This window comes from Lepus europaeus, chromosome 4 (genome assembly GCF_033115175.1).
Source record: "Lepus europaeus isolate LE1 chromosome 4, mLepTim1.pri, whole genome shotgun sequence".
In the NCBI taxonomy this organism is placed as follows: Eukaryota; Metazoa; Chordata; class Mammalia; order Lagomorpha; family Leporidae; genus Lepus; species Lepus europaeus.
In genome coordinates, this window is record NC_084830.1 from 107,167,059 (window position 1) to 107,187,732 (window position 20,674).

At 37.3% G+C, this 20,674-nt stretch overlaps 1 protein-coding gene across 2 annotated transcripts in view; it reads right to left on the bottom strand.

Annotated features, from left to right (window-relative positions):
• Positions 1–20,674, bottom strand: part of CPEB4 (cytoplasmic polyadenylation element binding protein 4) — a 67,731-nt gene that overhangs the window by 6,810 nt on the left and 40,247 nt on the right. Inside the window, exons 3-6 of one of the 2 annotated variants that reach the window (XM_062188670.1) lie at positions 19,539–19,589; positions 6,686–6,859; positions 1,244–1,333; positions 776–894 (exon numbers count right to left, since the gene is read on the bottom strand). In XM_062188670.1, coding sequence (XP_062044654.1) covers positions 776–894; positions 1,244–1,333; positions 6,686–6,859; positions 19,539–19,589 — 434 coding nt within the window. The remainder of the gene's footprint in view (positions 1–775; positions 895–1,243; positions 1,334–6,685; positions 6,860–19,538; positions 19,590–20,674) is intronic. The other variant, XM_062188671.1, reaches the window with a different exon arrangement.

Here is a 20,674-nt window from a genome sequence, read left to right on the forward strand (position 1 = left end):
AGGTATTCCTGAACTTGCATTCAAACAAAGTCCTGTGCTAGAGATCCCAAATTCAAATTCCTACAGGGATTGGCAGGGAACCTAAATAAGTCAAGCAGAAACAGTCCAAGCCACAGACCGTAGAAGAATGGTCCTTACCTAGAAAATCTCAAAAAACAAGGGAAGCTCCCCAAATTTTTACTTGTTCTGGGCCCATTAATGACTTTATTTTACACTGTACTCAATACACTAGGTACTGAGTGTTAATAAATTGTTGATTGCCAGATCCATAAGAATCAGCCAGTTGCTATTCTTCTTGAAGACTTTTTTATGATAAAGAAAAAGACATTATGCAGTGTACCTGTCTATATATAGCTACATATACACATGATCCATTTTACTATGGGGCTGTATCATATGCAAAAAGTTAAGGACAGTACTGGGCAAAATCTGGACCAAAGAGAGGAAGGAAAAAGACATACATATATTTGTGATTTGACTTCTATTAATTACTGAGGAAATTCAGCTACTTTATTTTTATCAAATGCATTACCAAGTGAAGTCTTTCACTAGTAAAGACTCAATAATATGTCAACTAACAAAAAATCCAATTTCAAAATAACATGCACAGATAAACACATTGTCAATACTAGGAGCTTAACAACCAAATAACTTTTTTAAAATTTAGATTCTATTTACAAACAAGTCAATTAAGTACAACATACAAATCAAGATGTCTATGGAGACAACAGTACAGACAAGAACAAAAAGCTATTTTAGGCTACACCACACTTACTGGCTTATCCTTGATAGTGGGACTTGATACACACAGGTAGAGTTTACCATCTTCTTCAATACATGCATCAATGAGAGCCTGAACAGAGCTTTCATCTTGAAACAGCAGGAATGCATAGCCTGAAGGAAAAAGAAAGAGGCAGTTTATGTTTCTTTTTTTTTTTTTTCCTTTTTTGTAATTCCTCAGGGGAAAGGGAGCATAAACTAAGTAAGAGAGAAGCAGAAAGTGGGGAAAAACAAAACATTCATACTAACAGCCTGAATATTAACAACATATACTATTTTGACAATACCTTCAAATATCTTTTAGAATAAATTTGAATTAAAAGTATATCAGGCAAAAATTTTAAAGATGAATTTGGAGATATGCAAGTTCAGCGATGAAAAATTTTCAAGTTATGGTAAACTTTTATGAAATAAATGGAACAGAAGGAAAAACTGTACATATAAGTTGAATCTTGAGAATTACCTTTAGGAGGAAAATAGGATTTGCTCTCTGCTTTATGAGGCCAGTCCACAATCAAAGGGCCAAAGCGACGAAAACTAGCTGTGATTTCATCTAATGAACAACAAACCACAAACATTAGAGTTAAATATTTTTATGATAATTTTTTGGAAATAGTTTCTTTAAAAAGGTTTAAATCCATACTATCCAAGAACAGAAGAACATCTGCATCCCCTTCATTGATACTTTGCACATTTGCCTTCACTCTCTTCCTGCTACCTTCCCTTTCCTCTTCCTATCTGTATGCAAATCTAGCCATTCATCCATTATCTTTTTGACATGATTCTTGGTACCACCAAAACAGAACTGTTGATCCCTGCTTAAAGCAAGGTCAGGTCTTTATAAAGCATCAACCTCTTAATCAGGAAATCAACACTGATATAATACTACTGCCCAATTTACATTTCAAACTACCCAAATATATCTTTTTTCCTTTGTGATCCAGAATCCTACCCAGAAAATGTTATATTTACAGGTTATATTCCTGGAGCATCAGGCTTTTTGAATTTGCACAGCTCCTCATTCCTTCCTACCTTTCATATTCACTCTGCAGAATGACTATTATGGTCTGACTCTTGGTGCTGGAGCCTAACCCTCAGTAAGAGGTGTTTGAGGGGTGAGAGGGGTTAGTACGTGATCAGGTTCAGGAGTAGAGCCCTCACCAATGGACTTAGTGTCCTTATAGAAGAAAAGGCCCATATGCTATTACAGTGAAAAGACAGTCATCTACAAGGAAGGCGCTCACCAGACAATGACTCTGCTGCACCTTGATCTTGGATTTCCCAGTCTCCAGAACATTGAGAAAATTATTTTGTTTATAAACAACCCACTCTATGGTATTTTGTCAGAGTAGCTCAGATTGACTTAAGATAATAATGGCCCTCAGTTGAGATCTATACGTCGTGGCGTAGCAGGTACAGCTGCCGCCTGCAATGCCAGCATCCCAGATGGGCACTGGTTCAGGTCCCGGCTGCTCCACTTCTGATCCAGCTCTCTGCTATGGCCTGGGAAAGCAGTAGAAGATGGCCCAAGTCCTTGGGTCCCTACACCCACGTGGGAGACCTAGAAAAAACTCCTGGCTCCTGGCTTCAGATCAGCGCAGCTCCAGCTGTTGTGGCCAGTTGGGGAGTGAACCAGCGAATGGAAATCTCTTTATCTCTTGCTCTCTATCTCTCCTACTCTCTTTGTACAACTCTGACCTTCGAATAAGTAAATAAATCTTTTTTTTTTTTTTTTAAAAAGAGCAAAACCAGGGAAGTAATGTAAATGTCTACTACCCGCAGGATGGATCACGTGTGGGCTTTAGAGAGAGAGAGAGATGTGCACTGCTTCCCCATGACCAGACTCATGCCTGGCATTCCAAACAGGAATACCATTATAATGATACAATGCTGCCCCACCACACCACTGGGCATGTTAATCTTGATGGTTTCTCTACCAAAAGTAAACCATTTTTCCTTTTGTATCTGTTTAGCATTTTGCAGGGGGACACTGTGTTAACAATCACCAAAATCCTCTTCTCTCATCAACCTTGGCATCCACTGAAAATTCCTGCCTACATCAACTACAGTGATGGTCGTCAAATGCTGATTTCTATTTTCACCATTCCTTCGACATTTACTAGTTACTATTATGTACTAAGGAAGAGCGTTCTCTTCTGTTTCTTTTATTTATATCAATATGAACCTATTTATTCAATGAGTTGTAATCTAACTTTCTCTTCATTTATTTTGATGCTCAATTTGGCCAGTGGAATCTTCTGATCTATCTCCATCATTCTTTAAGCATTTTTATACTTTCTGGCCCAAGAAGATACTCCACGTTCCTCTCGTTCTCTCCTTGCCCCAGTCCTACCATCAGTCATTTTTATCAAGATGTATTGGTTCCTTTCAATGGCAAAGGTTTTCTAGAAACTGAGATTCAGGTGCTCCATAAAGTCATTGCTAATGGTATTCATTATCTCTAAGTCTTCTCAAAACTAAAACATAAATGAATACAAACATACATTTTTAACTTGGTATGGTTGAAACAGGAGTTAGCTTTCCAAACTCATGTAGATGTTTAAATCCCAAAGTCTTATGTTAACATCTAATGAATTAATATTAATGGTTGATAGATTAAGGGCAGAGACTTGACCTAATTATGATGCCTGAAAGCAGTGTTTCTGGAAAGTGACTGGATTACATTATGTTGTCAGCACAAGTTGATTCACGGTATTAGAAGGAAACTATATAGATGGTAGGAGTGTGCTGTTTCTGATTTTTTGGTTGGCCATACAATCGCCCCTCCACCATCCTTTAGCTCCACCAGATACCAGAACTCAATACTGTGAACCTTTGAACTGAACCTTCTTCCTTCCTAAGAAGTTCCTTTTAGGTATTTTAGTTTAAGTATGAAAGACTAATATAGAACTATTTCTGAGTCTGTGTGTTTATAAAAGTAAATCAGTTCATATTGATATTTCCAATTCCATTACAACATCTTAGGTTTTTTTTTCTTTTCTTTTTTAGATTTATTTACTTTCTCATTTGAAACTCAGAGTGACAGAGGGAGAGGCAGAGAGAGATCTTCCATCTGTTGGTTCACTCCTCAAATGCCTGCCAACAGCAGAGGCTGAGTTAGGCTGAAGCAAGGAGCCAGGAATTCCATCCGGATCTCCAACATGGGTAGCAGGAACCCAAGAAGTTGGGCTATCATCTGCTGCCTTTCAGGCTCATTAGTAGAAATGCTGGGTCAGAAATAGAAACAGGATCCAATTGCAGGTATTCGGATATGGGATGAGGTGTCCCAAGTAGCAGTTCAATGCACTATTCCACCATACTTGCTACCTCCCTGAGTTTTTTAAATTCTCCTTTCATGGTGAGAAAAGAAGCTCCCATGATCTATGATGTATTTACTTACTTGCTCAGAATAACCAATCTTTTATCTACCTTGCTAGCCTCCAGCTTGTACCCTAGATTTTATTGTTCCAATTTCTTAGATACCAGGCATACTACTCAGCAGTCGCATGGCATATCTAAACAGACTCCTCCACTAGCTACCCTCTTCCCCCTCACCATTTCACTGTCTTGGACAACAATATTTTGAGGCTGGAGGGAAAGAGAGGCAGGAAAGAAGATATGCACTGAAGGGATGGTCGGATCATACTTCGCCATTAATTTAAAAGATAAAATTATTTTATGTTTTTATATATTTTTATTTATATATTTGAATAACTAATTAGATTATAGGAAAATAAATTTTCAAAAGACTTCTGGGAAGAACAGGCAAGCATGTATAGATAAGTCAGGACAGAGGAACACAAGAGATGGAGCCAGTATATATTAAAATTCTCATCTTGTAGAACTATTATCACCTCTCCTAGATTGGGAAACAGTAGTCTATTCTTCTATGAAATCTGTTTTTATGATGCAGTCTGGCTCATGTGAGACTGGCACACAGAGGAATGCTGTCAGTGTAATATGAAGTTGTACTCGTTCATAAATGATTTTTCCTAGCTAAGGTGAGTTAGCATAGTGAGAACAGAATTACCATAATCAGGAAAGGAAAAAGCCCCTAGCTTGTCTAATGCACAGGCAGCACAGCCAGCTCCATACTAAAATTTAAAATGATTGTAGCAACCAAGGCTCTCTTGGCAGAAGGATGTACTCCCAGCCTTGCAGGCTTCCTAGCTCCTGGCGGTCTGTACCTCCTCAGGTGCTCAGAAGCCCTCTTCCATCTGTGCTGCCTTCACGCTTGCAAGTCAGCATTTCTGCTCTATTGGTTTTGTGTATTTCAATAATCCTTGAGGCAGCCCCAAGCATGCTGAGCTACTTGCCTGAACTGCCCAAGTTATTTCCAAGGTACTAATTCTTTTTGTTAACCTCAGGTACAAAATCACTCGGTTTTAAATGATCTGTATCTAACCCTATTTTCCCCATAGACTGGGTAATTTTTAGTGCACAATTCTGCAGAACACAATAGTCTTCAAGTTATGCTCTTTGAAGACAGGGCAGAAATTGATTTAAACTAGATGGAATTTCACCACAGCTTCCTCCAAGATATTTTACTGCAGACTAAAGAACAAAACAAAGCAGAAAAACAATGCTATGCTTATTTCAATCTTTGATTTGGGAACCATTTTTGCCTCAACCTTCTAAGAAGATTGATCGTCTTAAGGAAAGTGAAGTGGCTCAATGAATTTAATCCTTGTCTATGTAGAAAGTTATTAAAAATTGTGATTATATTTTTAGAGAAATCTATTCTATTCTCCATAACATTAGTTTATTTACATTTCCATTCAAGAAGCCAGACAAAAGAAATAAGGAAAGAAAGCAACAAAATATGTGATTGCTAGAAGGTCTGTTAGTTCGATTTTTGTTAGGGTCACTTAGCACCATCAATGAACAGTATGTTCCTGGACAACTGGTCTTCCCACATGTTTGCTTGGCTGCCTCTACATTCTGGTTTCAGCTCAAATATCATTTCCTCAAAGAAGCTTTCCTTAATCACCCAGTCAAGTAAGACTCCTTATATTTCTTTTTTTAAAAAAAGATTTATTTACCATTTATTTGAGAGGCAGAATTACAGAGACAGAGAGACAGAGAGAGATCAATCTTCCATCTGCTGGTTCATTCTCCAAATAGACACAATGGTCAGGGCCCAGAGCTGCTTCTGGGAATCCCATGTGAGCACCCATATGGTATGCTGGCATTGCAGGTAGCAGCTTAACTTGCTACACCCCAATGCCGGCTTCAGACTCCCTATAATTCTACATAACATCACCCTGTTTGTCCTTCAATACCTCCTGTCTGATATTTCCTTGCACGTTTACACATTTTCTTATGAGATAGAATGCAAACGGGGACCTTCTATCTTGTTTCATACTGTAAACAAGCCCGAGAACAGAACATGGTGTTTAGAAAACATAGAAGTATTTGCTGCGTGAAAAAATATAAAATTATGTAACAAGAATCTCTTTCTTAAAGTACAACCATAGGCTATATTTCTCAAAAGTTCATGCTTAATCTAAGAGTTTAAACTATGAAACAATGAACTATATGTTTATGGAGTACTTGTAAAAGGTGGGAAAGAAATAGAAAATACATAAGTGAATTTGGCCAAGGTATCTTACACAGACAAAAAGACAGTTAGCACCTATGTTTGCCCACAACAAAGGAATCCTTGGACAGTTTTTCCAGTGGACTTTATTTTTTTTCATTTAGTCCAATCCCTTGCTTCAGCTGGTTCCCACAGCCCTGCTTCCTTTCCTTTTGTGAACTAAGGCAAGAGAACAACACAATCATGACTGAATCCCTGGAGCTCGAAAAGACTGTTACTATAATAACCACCACCACTATCTCTAAGTTCTGCACGTGTGAGAGTAGCTGTGGGCACCCTGTTAGGAATACATCTTTGTAAACATACCTTCATCAATGTCAGGAGGCAATCCGCCCACAAACACCTTGCGAGAATACCGTTCCACTCTTTCCCCATTCTGGTGAGTGAAGCAGTGAGGTGAACCCAGGCCGCTATGCAGAGGTTGATCCCCACGGCCATCATCCAAAAATCCATCTTCCATTGGAAACAGTGAAGACTGACCTGGAACAGAAAACCAGAAAAAAATTAACAATAAATGTTCCTTGCCACTGATTATCATGCATAAGAAACAAGGAAAATGGCAGACTGAATAAAACTGCTGCTTTTACTTTTCTCACTGAGTAACAGGATCATTCAGATATGCTCTTGAATTCCTATCAACTTAAAGTCCCAACTGAGTCAGAAAGAAAGCATATGGTTAAATAGAGGGCTGCTCAAGTATCCCACTGGGATCCAGACTTCAGCAAGGTGAAATGAAGTACAGTAGGAGAGAGCATTCTTCTCCAAGCAGTTGGCAGCACACTGCACCACTTTGGCAGGGCCCCATGGCCACTGGCCTAGACACATACATTAAGTATCAAATTTGGCTATAAGGTACTGGATCACTTAAATTTCTTTAAAAGATCAAACACTATATATAACCTGCATAGTTTCCCCTAAGAAAGTACTTAAAGTGAACATGTCCATTTCTAAAGTGACTACTCAGTTTAGTTTACCTTAACTAATGGGAAATAATCAAAATCCACTTAGTGCTGTTATCCAGCATTATCTAGTCTTACAGATTCTAAAATCCAGAGGCATGCTAAAGATAGAGTTATTTTTAGCTGGGTAGTTGGTGATTAAATTTGCTGTCTAAAAATCATACCATCTAGAAAATACAAGTGGAAAGATCAGAGATGTCAATGTGTATAACAGTTTTCCCATATTTACCCGACAGTAAAATACAAATTTTTAAATCATAAGCAAAAGAGAGTAATACAAATAACTACAGAATCTCTCAAGCACTGTTTTATCACTTTCCAGGCTGCAAATTTACACCTAGGTACTACATAAGGCATTTGCTAATGGATCCTCTGCACATGCATCTCAAGTGTTCTTCCACAATTGAAACATTCCAATGTCCTTCTGTGGACACACGTGGTCTCTCAAATTTCATTATCAAATGCAAATAATAACTATTTATTACAAATATATCCTATAATACTATGTCAAATGAAGACAAAATGATTATAGAATTGGAAGTTATTTCCTGAATGATCTTCATAAAACACTTACATTTTAAATCTAAGCTATTTAACTGTCTTACTTTCTTATCAAAAGGCAAAACTTATAGCTAGCAAAAATAAGGTTTACTCAGGTACCATTAGGAAATGACTCTTTGAAATTCCCTAAAACTTCTAAAGCTTTATTCCCCAATGTTAAAATTTGTAAGATAAGTTGTTTATTTAGTTCAACTCATTTAAACCAAATGTATTATGCCCAGTATTAAAAAAGCAGACATAAGGTAGTTAGGTATAATTGAACCTCCAAGATAGTAAGATATTTTGAGACTAATCTGACTAGTTTCCCTGTTAAAGATTGTTAACTTTTCCCCTAAGAAAATCCTTTCAGAAAGAAAAAGGAAGCAACTCATCAGCTGTAAGTAAGTTAAATTTCTAATATAATATATGGAAATCATTTGTATTCAAATCCTAATCCTACCACTCTGGTAATTTGTCTAGAGCTCATTATCTCCTTCAAATTAGAATCAGACGTTAACTACAACACAGAAACTACATAACGTTTCAAAGCTGTGCTTCATTTTCCTTCTTCTTTCCCCACAAAGGTTAGAAACTGAGCAGGCCTGGGTCTTCTCCAAATACAACTGATATATTCAAAAATTAGAAACAATAAGGTTACCTCTCCTTCGCCCATATGTCCTTGCTGCATGTCAAATGAGAAAAAAAAAACAACAACAACCTTTCAAACATTGTCAAAAGAATCAATTGTGATTTCATCTACTAGCTTTTGAAAGTGAAAAAATCGGGCTACATTCTTCATTTCCTGGCTTCAAAAACAGGAATTGAATGGTGAGGGGTCAATTTAATGCATTTTTTTTAACATCCTTCAAAGACACTAGATTAAGCTTTATTGAATCTTGTTTGCTTTAAGTGAAGCTTTTTGTTGTAATTGTTGCCAAGGGTCCAAATTATTAGGAAACTAAGGCAGTATGTAACAAGATATAAACAAATTACTACCATATTCATCATATTTTCTCTCACAATTCTCTACTAACTAGCAATTTAGTAGGTATGGCAATATTTAATTCATGAATTTTTCACCACTACTGAATAAACATTAATTTTATTATTTCTCAGTTAATCTCTAATAAATGAAAATCATAACAAATGAAATACTTAGGCAATTTATAAACTTCTTTTTTAGTCAGAAGTTTCTTTTCCCTAATCAAATCTTCTGCCAAGTTTCAAATATTGAAAAATAAAAAGGTGTGGCATTTTATTGCCAAGTAGGTTGTAACCACAGATAAATGAGAAGGCAATTATTATTCCAGAAGATACGCCTGAATTCTCAGGAAACAACAATATAAACCTTAAATCAGAAAACTTTAAAAAAGGAAAGTCCTTCATGAAACAAATTAGCACTTACAAGTCCAGTCTGATCAAATGTTTCAATTCCACTCAACAAACATTTCTTGAATGCCTGATCTTGCTAAGCATTATGGATAAATAGCACATGACCTTGACCTCAATGAACCAGAAAGGTTAGATGACAGAGAGCCACAGAGGCACACACACAATGATAATGGAACAAGCCCACTGGTATACTGGTAATATGGTAGGTGCCACAGGGACAAAGGGGGAGCAGCAACTGTTTCCGATTAAAGAGCAAGGGTGGCATATGAGGTAGGCCTTAAAGGAGACAACAAAGGGCATCTGAACTCTGGCAATGCCACAGGTGGAGGTGCTGTACTTTTCAGTAAAAGGCTAGAACAGAAGCAGATGGAACAAGCAGGGACTCGGCTGGGGATAAGGTTTTAAACAAGAAGCTGGAATTTGATTTAGAAGATATAGTACCTTTAAGAAATCACTACACGGACCAGTGTTGTGGCCTAACAGGTTAAGTCGCTGCCTACAATGTCGGCATCCCATATGGGCATCTGTTTGTGTCCCAGCTGCTCTAATTCCAATCCAGCTGCTTGGCTCAGCCCCAGCCATTGTGACATTTGGGGAGTAGACCAGAGGATGGAAGATCTATCTCTCCCTCTCTGTGAAACTCTGCCTTTCAAATAAATATTATGAATGGGGAGGGGAGGGGAGAGGACAGGAATCACTACACAAACTAGTCAGGGTTCTTATTACTAGCCTTCTAGATAAATGCTAAACAAGTATAACTCAGAAATACCATGAGAATATTTTCAAAAATCAAACTACATCTCGTCTAAAAATGTATTTCTCCCATTACTAGATTTTTCACCCAAGTACATGAGCAAATGGACTAAAATAACACAAAAACCTCCCTCAAGCAGTAAGGAAAGTTTATAAGGGAAAGATACTTTCTGACAGTCAATCAGATAGAACCTAGAAAGACACATGATATTCAGAAAAGCACATGTTTAAGAACATCCTACTTATACAACTGCTTCAAAGACAAGGGAGTTTGAAGAAACTAATAATCTGAAAATCCTCATTCTGTCAGTCTTAAAGCTGATTGATGATGCCTGAATTACTAAAAAAAAAAAAAAAAAAAAAAAACTCAGATATTTTAAAATAGTAGGCTTTTAAAGGCTAGAAAGTTAACAAGAAAGCTGCAATAGTGTCCATTACTTCAAAAATATAGTCCCAGGGAGAGCAAAAGCTGTGAATCAAAAGCTAAAAATAAATAACCTCAAAATCTTCAAATGTGTACAAACTTTGGTTACATATTGGAAAATGAAACTGTTCATGTAAAAAGAATCCATGGTTAAATTTTGAAAACTATATGGCAAAATAAGCTATAACTATACAATGCTTACACAAAAACTCCAGCTATGGAAACTAAGTAAAGTAATACTTAAATATTAACAATGACCTCCTGGAACATGCAAAATTAAGATGTATAAATTTTTATTGCCACTTATAATCATTTATACATTTTTTAAAGATTTATTTTATTTAAAAGGCAGAGTTACAAAAAGAGAAGAACCTTCCATCTGCTGGTTCACTCCCCAGAATGGCTGCAACGCCAGACTAGGACAAGCCAAAGCCAAGAGGTTCATCTGGGTCTCCCACATGGGGGTAGGGGTCCAAACATTTGGGCCATCACCCACTGCTTTCCTACGTGCATTAGCAGGGAGAAGGATCAGAACTGGAGCAGCCAGGACTCGAACCGACAACCGTATGGGATGCCTATGTCCACGTGGCTGCTTAATCTGCTACACCAAAATACCAGCCCCCTTATTTTATTTTTTAAAAGATTTTATTTATTATCTAAAAGGCACAGTGACAGAGACAGAGAGAGGCAAAGAGAGAGAGATCTTCCATCTGCTGGTTCACTCCCCAAAGGGCTACAACAAGCCAGGTTGGGCCAGGCTGAAGCCAGGGGCCAGAAAGTCTATCCAGGTCTCCCACAAGGGTGCCCGGAGCCCAAATATCACTGCTGCCCCAGATACATTAGCAGGGAGCTGAACTGGAAGCAGAGCAGCTGGGACTTGAATGGCACTCTGATATGGAATGTCAGCATTCTAAGAGGCAGCTTAACCTACTGCAACACAATGCTGGCCCCTATACATTATTTTTACTGTAAATTTTGACATATGACATATACAGAAAAGTAAATAAACCACAGTTCAATGTCTTTTCCACAGGTGTCCACATTAATGTAACCAGAACCCACACATTAAAAGAATGCCAAGTAGTGCCAATTTATACAAAAGTTATAATAAAATACCTTTTTCTCATTTATTTCAAATAATACTTGGCACAAACATTATGATGAAATACTTGCAACACAGATTCTCATCCTTTTCCTGAGAATAAATATCAGATTTCCAGTCTTGTGACTCTCAAGTGTTGTTTATTATCTGATGTTTTTCAAACATCCGAGGAAGTGACAAGTACAAAAATGGCTTTAATTATGTTGAAAGAAACCTATGTTTTGGAAGTTTTAGCTAAGTCAGCTGAAATAAGCTCTGTTAAGAATTTTCCTTTACCAAAGAGCATACTGTTACAAGAATTTTTAAAAGAGACACCATTGCCACTGAACAAAAATCTTCCTGTCAGATGAATACTATTTTCATGAATGTTTCTCCATTTTTATTTTTATTTCCTAGTTTTGATTTATAAAGTCTATAATTTTATAATCAGGACAATGGAATTCATGAATGTTAAAATGGGCTTGAAATATTATGGCCATAAGTTTTTATAACTTCTGGAAACATGTTACTAAATCTATTAGTAAATATTTTATTTCTAAAATATCTTTACAGGATTGCTTACAAATACTTTCCTTATTGTTAGCCCTATATTCATCAATGAATTTCCTCTAGTAAAATATTCCATTACTCTATGGTGCTATTTTGCAAAGAAGGTACAACTAAAAGATCATTAGGACTTCCCCCTCCATATATATATACACATTTCATTATTAAAATGAAGTATTACTTCACTCTCAAAATAATGTGTCCTTTCCTTATTTATTCCAACGGTTTACATGCATGTCTACCTACATATGATATAAGTTTAAAAATAAGAAATAGCTATTCATATTTAGAAGTATGCATACATCCTTTTTCTATAAATAATAATAACTTTGTAGAGAGAAACTGAGATTTAAAAAAGATGGCTTTTACTTCTCCCTTTTTCCCTTCTTGAACTACTTGGATTTCTTATTTTTGTATATGTTATATTAGTATATTTGATAATGGACCCTTTTTGATTTTCTTCTTGGTACAGAGGAAATATTAAAGAAAGCATCCTTTCTGACATGAGAATATCTTATCAATTCTTGTAAAGAATAGGACTTCAGGTCCTCAAAGATAAAATCAGCTAAAAAGATACAAATCAAAGCCTCAAAGCTAGATAGAATTAAGGTAAGGGCCGGCGCTGTGACCCAGCGGGTTAACACCCTGGCCTGAAGCGCCAGCATCCCATATGGACACCAGTTTGAGACCCGGCTGCTTCACTTCCAATCCAGCTCTCTGCTGTGGCCTGGGAAAGCAGTACAAGATGGCTCAAGGCCTTGGGCCCCTGCACCCATGTGGAAGACCCGGAGGAAGCCCCTGGCTCCAGAATGGCACAGCTCCAGCCGTTGCAGCCAATTGGGGAGTGAACCAAAGGATGAAAGACGCCCCCCCACCTTGCCTCTCCTCTGTGTGGCTCTGACTTTTGAATAAATAAATAAATCTTAAAAAAAAGAGTTAAGGTAGCAGAACCAAAAAACAGATAAAATCATTAAATGGCCAAAGCATAAATTTCAATAAATATACAAAGAGTTATTTTCAATGATTTTATAGATCAACAGACTTACCATACAAAATCAATTTATATGCATGCTTAATATTTAGAATTTCCCATGTCATACTATCTCATGTTTATACTGGTTTATTGGGACAACAATATTCAAATAACATTCCTAAGATATAAAAATGTAACAGTTTGTAAGAGTTCTTAGAGAAGATTTAAAAATACAACTCTAGTTTCTGTATACCCCTAACCCTTAGTTTCCTTATAGGGAGCAAATGAGAATAATAAAAGTACAACAGTAAATTTGTATGTGCATAGTCAGCCTGATCTTCAACAATTTTTCTCAGCTTTTCATTACTAACTACAAGGTCATATGTAATAATGTTTCCATATGATCTTTTTCATGAAAGGATCTTTCAACTTACTTCTTACTGTAGTAAATAGAACCATATTATACATATTTTCAGTAGGTGACTATAATGTAAATTTCTCTTGGATAAATTACACCTTCCTACTTGACAGGTATCTGCCCCTCTCTCCAATTAAACAATCTTCCTCCTTTTATTCCAAAGAACTATAATTAAGAGAGGTTATTCTAACTTTTTTAAGATCTCTTACTAATCCCCTCCTCTGAGGTAAGCGAATATTTAGCTGTTGCTTCTAAGTGAACAAATATCCTCACAAGAAAGGAAATATACATATGAGTTGGTTAAAATCAACATTCTTTGTTATTATTGTTCTACAATTTTCCCCTGCTGCACATTTCATTTTTGGAGCAGTTAATTCTAAGGGCTAAAAGCAGTGGAATAGAAATTTGAAAAAATAAAAAAGTCCAACACATAAGCACTTTATTAGAGTGGGTTGTACAGGGGTACTTTAAAAATTTGTTAGAAAATGAAAAAGTTTATTTTGGTGTATAAAATTTGAAATCTATACATAATTTTTATCACATGCATTTTTCATGAATTTGTTGAAGACTCCTCTCATATGTTGCTTCTCTCAGGTTAAGAAAAAAAAAAAACAAACAAAAAACTAGGGGCCAGTGCTGTGGTGTAGTGGGTAAAGCTGCCACCTGCAATGCCAGCATGCCATGTGGGCACTGGTTCTAGTCCCAGCTGCTCCACTTCCAATCCAGCTCTCTGCTGTGGCCTGGGAAAGCAGTAGAAGATGGCCCAAGTCCTTGGGCCCCTGCACTTGTATAGGAGACCCAGAAGAAGCTCCTGGCTTTGGATTGGCCCAGCTCCAACCATTGTGGCCAGTTGAGGAGTGAACCAGAGGATGGAAGACCTCTCTCTCTCCCCCTCTCTCTGCCTCTGCCTCTCTGTAATTCTGCCTTTCAAATAAATAAACAAATCTTTAAAAATAGAAGCAAAAAAACTTCAAGTTAGGTAAAAGAAAAAATAAATATTTCAATCCATGTGTAACTCAGAGATAAACCAAGATACTATACATCGGAAGAATTTGAGGTAAATCTAGCTGATGTTTAGTACTCCTTCTGACTTAACCAAAAGAAACCATGCTTTCCATAACCATAAAATAGATCTTCTAACTATATTCTCATTACATGAAATGAACTAGCAAAAGACCTCTGTTATGGGTTGAATTTATTCCCCTCTATTCCTATGTTGACGTCATAACTTTCAGTACCTCAGAATGTGAAGGCAGGGTTTTTAAAGAGGTAATTCAGGTTAACTGAGGTCATTGAGGTAGGCACTAATTCAAAAGTGACTAGTGTCCTTACGACAGATATGACCAGAGGGAAAACCATGTGAAGACAGCTGTCTATATGCAAAGGAGAGGCCTCAGAAGAAATCAATCTCAATGACTGCTTGATCTGACTTCTAGACTCCAGATGCGAGAAAAATTTCTTTTTAAACCATACAGATTGTACTTATTACAGCATCCCTAGCAAATTAATACAGCATACAAAAAGCAGCTAGAGAGAAACTTGAGTTTTTTATACATCCAGAATCCAAGAATTTCCCCAAGATTGACCCCCAAAAACATCTTTGCAAAATATAACACTGATATAGTGTGCATAATTCCCTAGAATGTACACTACAATATTTTTAGCTCAGTTATCAATCATTATTTGTTGAATTATACCAGCATATGTTATGTTATAAAAGTGATAAGTAACATAAGGAGGTCATCACACAGTATGAAAACTGTTGACTGAGTGTAGCCAAAGAAGAAGAAGTAATAATATGACTCATGGGTAACTAAGTCCCTTGTATCTCTGTTTAAGTAAATTCCAATGTAATTCCAACATACACTGCCGAAAACTGGTAGATAACTTGGCTTTTTTTTCTTTTCATTTATTTGGGCTTTAAATTACACTTCTTTTCAAAAACCTTCGAGACTGCTTCAAAATTTCAAAACAAGTTCACAATAAAAAAAATAAATCACATAAGTTCGTATGTTCATGTTAAAATGTTCACTTGAGCTAGAGGATAAATAGTGCTTCTACATTTTATCCACATAAAACAAGAAATGTCATTCCACAGATAACTTGGCAGAAAAGACTCTGAAAGTTACAACTGAAACAAAGTAGAATGGTTATATAATCACCTTCCCAGAGGCTTTGTAAAGCCTGAATACACCACTTATGGAGGACAGGGAAATGGAGCTCCTTATAGTTCCATTCAGACTTAAAGTGAAACAATGACTAGCAAGTGACATAAGGTATGAGGTTTCTATGGTTTAGTGTTAAGAAAAGGTTGTATGGGGGTCAGCACTGTGACGCAGTAGGTTAATCCTCCACCTGCATTCCATATGGGCACTGGTTCTAGTTCCAGCTGCTCCTCTTCCAATCCAGCTCTCTGCTATGGCCTGGGAAAGACCTTTCTCTGTCTCCTCTCTCTCTCTCACTGTCTATAACTCTACCTCTCAAATAAATAAACAAAATCTTTAAAAAAAAATAAAGGTTGTATGGATATAACATATGAAGGACTGCATTTGAAAGTGAATAGTTTTAGATTATCTATCTTAATAGACAAAAAAAGTTCAATTATAGATAATTTTTACAAAAATAATCCCTGTTTTATATATTTTCTTATAAAGCTTTAGCACTAATATTCCTTACCAAAAATTACTTTTTTTAAAAGATTTATTTATTTATTTGAAAGTCAGAGTTACACAGAGAGAGGAGGAGAGGCAGAGAGAGAGGTCTTCCATCTGCTGGTTCACTCCCCAACTGGCTGCAAAGTCCAGAGCTGCACCAATCCGAATCCAGGAGCTTCTTTTGGGTCTCCCACAAGGGTGCAGGGGCCCAAGGACTTAGGCCATCTTCTACTATTATCCCAGGCCACAGCAGAGAGCTGGATCAGACGTGGAGCTGCCGGGACTCAAACCGGCATCCACATGGGATGCTGGTGCTGCAGGTGGTGGTCCACCCACTATGCCACAGCATTGGCCCCCCAAAATTACTTATTCTGCTTATTCTATTTTGACATACTGTGTGCCAGGTGTTCTGTTAAGTGATTTACATATATTTAACCTTACCAAAACCCTTGAGATGGGTAGCATTTCTAATCCTCAAGTTTGTCTTCAATAAGCATTAAGCACACTTAAATCACCAGACTGTATTTACAATAAAGACCTCCCCCAAAACCTGAGCTAAAGTGAGAACTAAGCTACCAAGAATCAACACTTGAATGAGATTTATTTATCTATAGAATATTTATCAATCACTCCAGAATATGTTTCACAAAGAAGACTGCAAAAACAGAAAATGCTTCTGCCTAAATCAAGGTGCCTAAGAATTTATACATACCCCTCCTGCCTTCTTTAGTTCTAATATGACTTTCAAGTAATGTTGTACTGTAATCTGTACTTTACCAGTGGAGAGAGAATGGGTCAACCTTAATACCTGGTCTACCTGGAAGTTTGGATTCTTCATTATAAATGAATAAAGTGACATGAATAAACTGATCCTAGTTATTTGGAAATTAAAACTAACACTAGGCCGGTGCTGCGGCTCACTAGGCTAATCCTCCGCCTGCGGCGCCAGCACTCCGGGTTCTAGTTCCGGTTGGGGCGCCGGATCCTGTCCTGGTCGCTCCTCTTCCAGTTCAGCTCACTGCCACAGCAGAGAAGGAAGGCAGTGGAGGATGGCCCAAGTGCTTGGGCCCTGCACTCGCATGGGAGACCAGGAGGAGGCACCTGGCTCCTGGTTTCCGTGGTGGCCATTTGGGGGGGGTGAACCAACGGAAGGAAGACCTTTCTCTCTGTCTCTCTCTCTCTCACTAACTCTGCCTGTCAAAAAACAAAAAAACAAACAAACAAACAAAAAAACAAACTAATACTAGATCAAATTTCACAAAATCAATTTTTGGGGTCCACAAGCTGAATATTCGATGTGAGATCATGGCAGTCATAACCTTACATTACTGGATTTTGCTTCAGGAGACAGCAAGTTTCCCTTCTTGGTCATTTTTTTTTCTTTATTTATTTTCATATATTTTAGTTTAAGACAACATTACTAAATAAACAAAATTTCCATATATGCAACAGTGAAAATAATCATCTCTCATCCCTTTCTAGAGGTTAAGGAAGAGTAAAATGCCAAACAAATATTTCAGGGAAACATTATCTTTCTATCTTTCTTTGCCAAGTAAGGGCCAAAAAAAGAATAATGGATATTAAAGGAGGGAGAAAAAAAAGGAACAGTAATCTCATTGAAATAGTCTTTTTTTAAAAAAATTAGGTAAATGTAAGCCGGCGCCGCGGCTCACTAGGCTAATCCTCCGCCTTGCGGCGCTGGCACACCAGCTTCTAGTCCCGGTCGGGGCACCGATCCTGTCCCGGTTGCCCCTCTTCCAGGCCAGCTCTCTGCTGTGGCCCGGGAAGGCAGTGGAGGATGGCCCAAGTGCTTGGGCCCTGCACCCCATGGGAGACCAGGAGAAGCACCTGGCTCCTGCCATCGGATCAGCGCGGTGCGGCGGCCATTGGAGGGTGAACCAATGGCAAAAGGAAGACCTTTCTCTCTCTCTCTCACTGTCCACTCTGCCTGTCAAAAATTAAAAAAAAAAAAAAAAAAGTAAAAAAATTAGGTAAATGTAGCTTTAAGGAAAGCCCACTAGACAGTTTACTTCCCTCACCTCAACAGAGTTAGGGCCCAGAGGCAAATGATCCATCTGAACAACTTCCTGAGAAAAATGGGGACAAACATGAGGTGACCACTTTTCCTAAAAATCACACAGCAGTTTCTCAAATCCTGGTTTATTTCCAGTATGCTGATCTGACTCCAGGACTAGTTTCACAATAAAAAGTAAACTCTGCTATATGTTCCCTCTATGTCCCCCTTATCTGATATCACTGTCACCACTGGGTTTGGTTTTTGGCCTTCTACATTATGCTGGAATATCATATTTGGTATGATTTATGGCATTATAGCATAAAAAGATCAAAGTCTGATGAATAAGTGAGGTTTGTATGAACTAATAGTTTCCAGAAGATCGGATGCACCTGGCAACTCTTTCAGACTTTCTGGCTCAACAACTCTATGTTCCACGGGGCACTGGTTTCAAAACTAATCAAAAGGAGTTCAGTCATAGAAATAATTTTTAATTCCTCATTCACAACATGTCAGAGACAAGGAATAAAAGGGGTTTTTTGTTTCTTTTTGTGTGTTTTGGGAATGAAGAAAATATAGCTATTTAGTGAAGAACACTTCTTAGAGGTTGTGGGTCTTAAAATGGGCTGCGGCAAACAGAAGGCATGATAAACACACAAAAATGTGAAACCCGTGTTCAGTAGTAAACCAGCATAAGGTTCACTCAGTTACTTTGTAACACTAAAATTAAAAAAACGGAAAAAAAAAACCACTTTCTTTCTGTGAGCAGATGTCCCCCGTTTCCTGAGAAGCTTAGCTTGCTTCAGCATATACACGTAAGATAATTTAACAGCACATTACTAATATTTCGAACAGCTAAGGAGAACCTACCAATGCTACTGTAGAAGTTAATACAACTTCATTTTTCTTGTTCTCCTTAGACAACAAACAGTAAATGACCTTGTACTTTGCAACATCAAGTACTGTGATCTTAGCTGCGTCTCTCTGGTTTCAGATCTCTGACTAACCTCTCCTTCTGGGAGATTTTTTCAGCTACATGGGAATGGCTTTTATGTTGACATTGCAAAAGTTACTATATGGAAGCTAATGTTAGATTATGTTGGATCTTTATATTTCTGTATGGGATTATTGTTTATTATCATCATCACCAATTTCAGGACAGGTATCAGTTGGCTCTCAAATTTTAAAAAAAAAGTCTGACACAATTTTGAGGGAAAAGAATTATTCTTAAAATAGCTGATGGATTAATAATAACTTGGAATTATCATTATAGAACAAACTAATGCCATTTCTCCACTTATTCAGGCGCAACTATTGTATTTTCTCACCTAGTAATTTATTTCAGCTATGTGAACTTCACTAGGGTAAATCAATTATCACTTACCATTAATAAGCAGAGAGCTATCGGATCCTGGATATGAATAGTTTAGACGACCTGAAGGTAAAAGAAGGCCGTTACTAAATTAATTTTTTTCATAGATGTTTTAAATTTATTCAATGACAGAGCTGAACTGAGTGCTTTTAATAGGCAAAGTATTTAAAAAGCTGTTGATGGGATAAAGCTGTTGTACTAATGAACACAATGAATCAATTAGCATGTTCACCAAAATTCAAAAAAGGAAAGTTTGATAGTGGGAAAATAATATCCTTCATATTGGACTACTAGGTCATTCTAATTTCCAAATCCCCATCCATAGCAATTTCCTTTAGACCATTAAGTTCTCACATCAACTCATAATAGCAATCTTCACATTTTTGCCCCATCAGTGTGAAATTTTTGTTCATTTGGGTAGTCTTGTTCTTTTAAAAAGTATCTTATATATAGTAACATTTTTCTATGTGGCTCCTAACAAAAGTGCCAGGTTTGTGGCTACCTGTACAAGACATGCCAGCAGGCTTAATTCAATTTTCGGGAAATAGATATCAAAGGTAAAGAAGGACATTTCATTGGACTCACACATGATGGAAACTACCAAAAGCCCACAGCACAGTAGCCAGAAGGCAGCAGGCACTCAACAACTCATGAGTTACTTTCCTTCCAATTTTAAAATGGCTCAAAATGTAGTTTTGTGCCTAAGTGGACATCCAAGGAATCCCTCAAGAAAGAATTTTTAAAGATACCAAAATTTTTGTTTGCTGAAAAATGGAGCTTGAATTTTTGCATACTTAAGGAATTACATTTCTGTGTGGAAGAATTTCTGTATGTATCTGGACCATGTAGTTCTATGCTGACTTATAAAAACCATTACGGCAACACCTTTAAGTCTCTATACTCCACATACTTATCCAACCACCTTTAGAAGAGCAGGGAGCCCTCAACAAATCTTGCTCATCTAGGGAATGGATACAGGAACTTGACTGTCAATTGTCCAGCATTCCAAATAAATCAGGAGTAGTGGCAGAATTTCAAACAGACTCAGAACTACAAACATTCCTTTAGGAAACACCAGCCTTAATTCTGACCTCACAAAGCCATAACTCTCAAAGGCAATGGAAACACAGATGAGCAGAGGTTCTCCC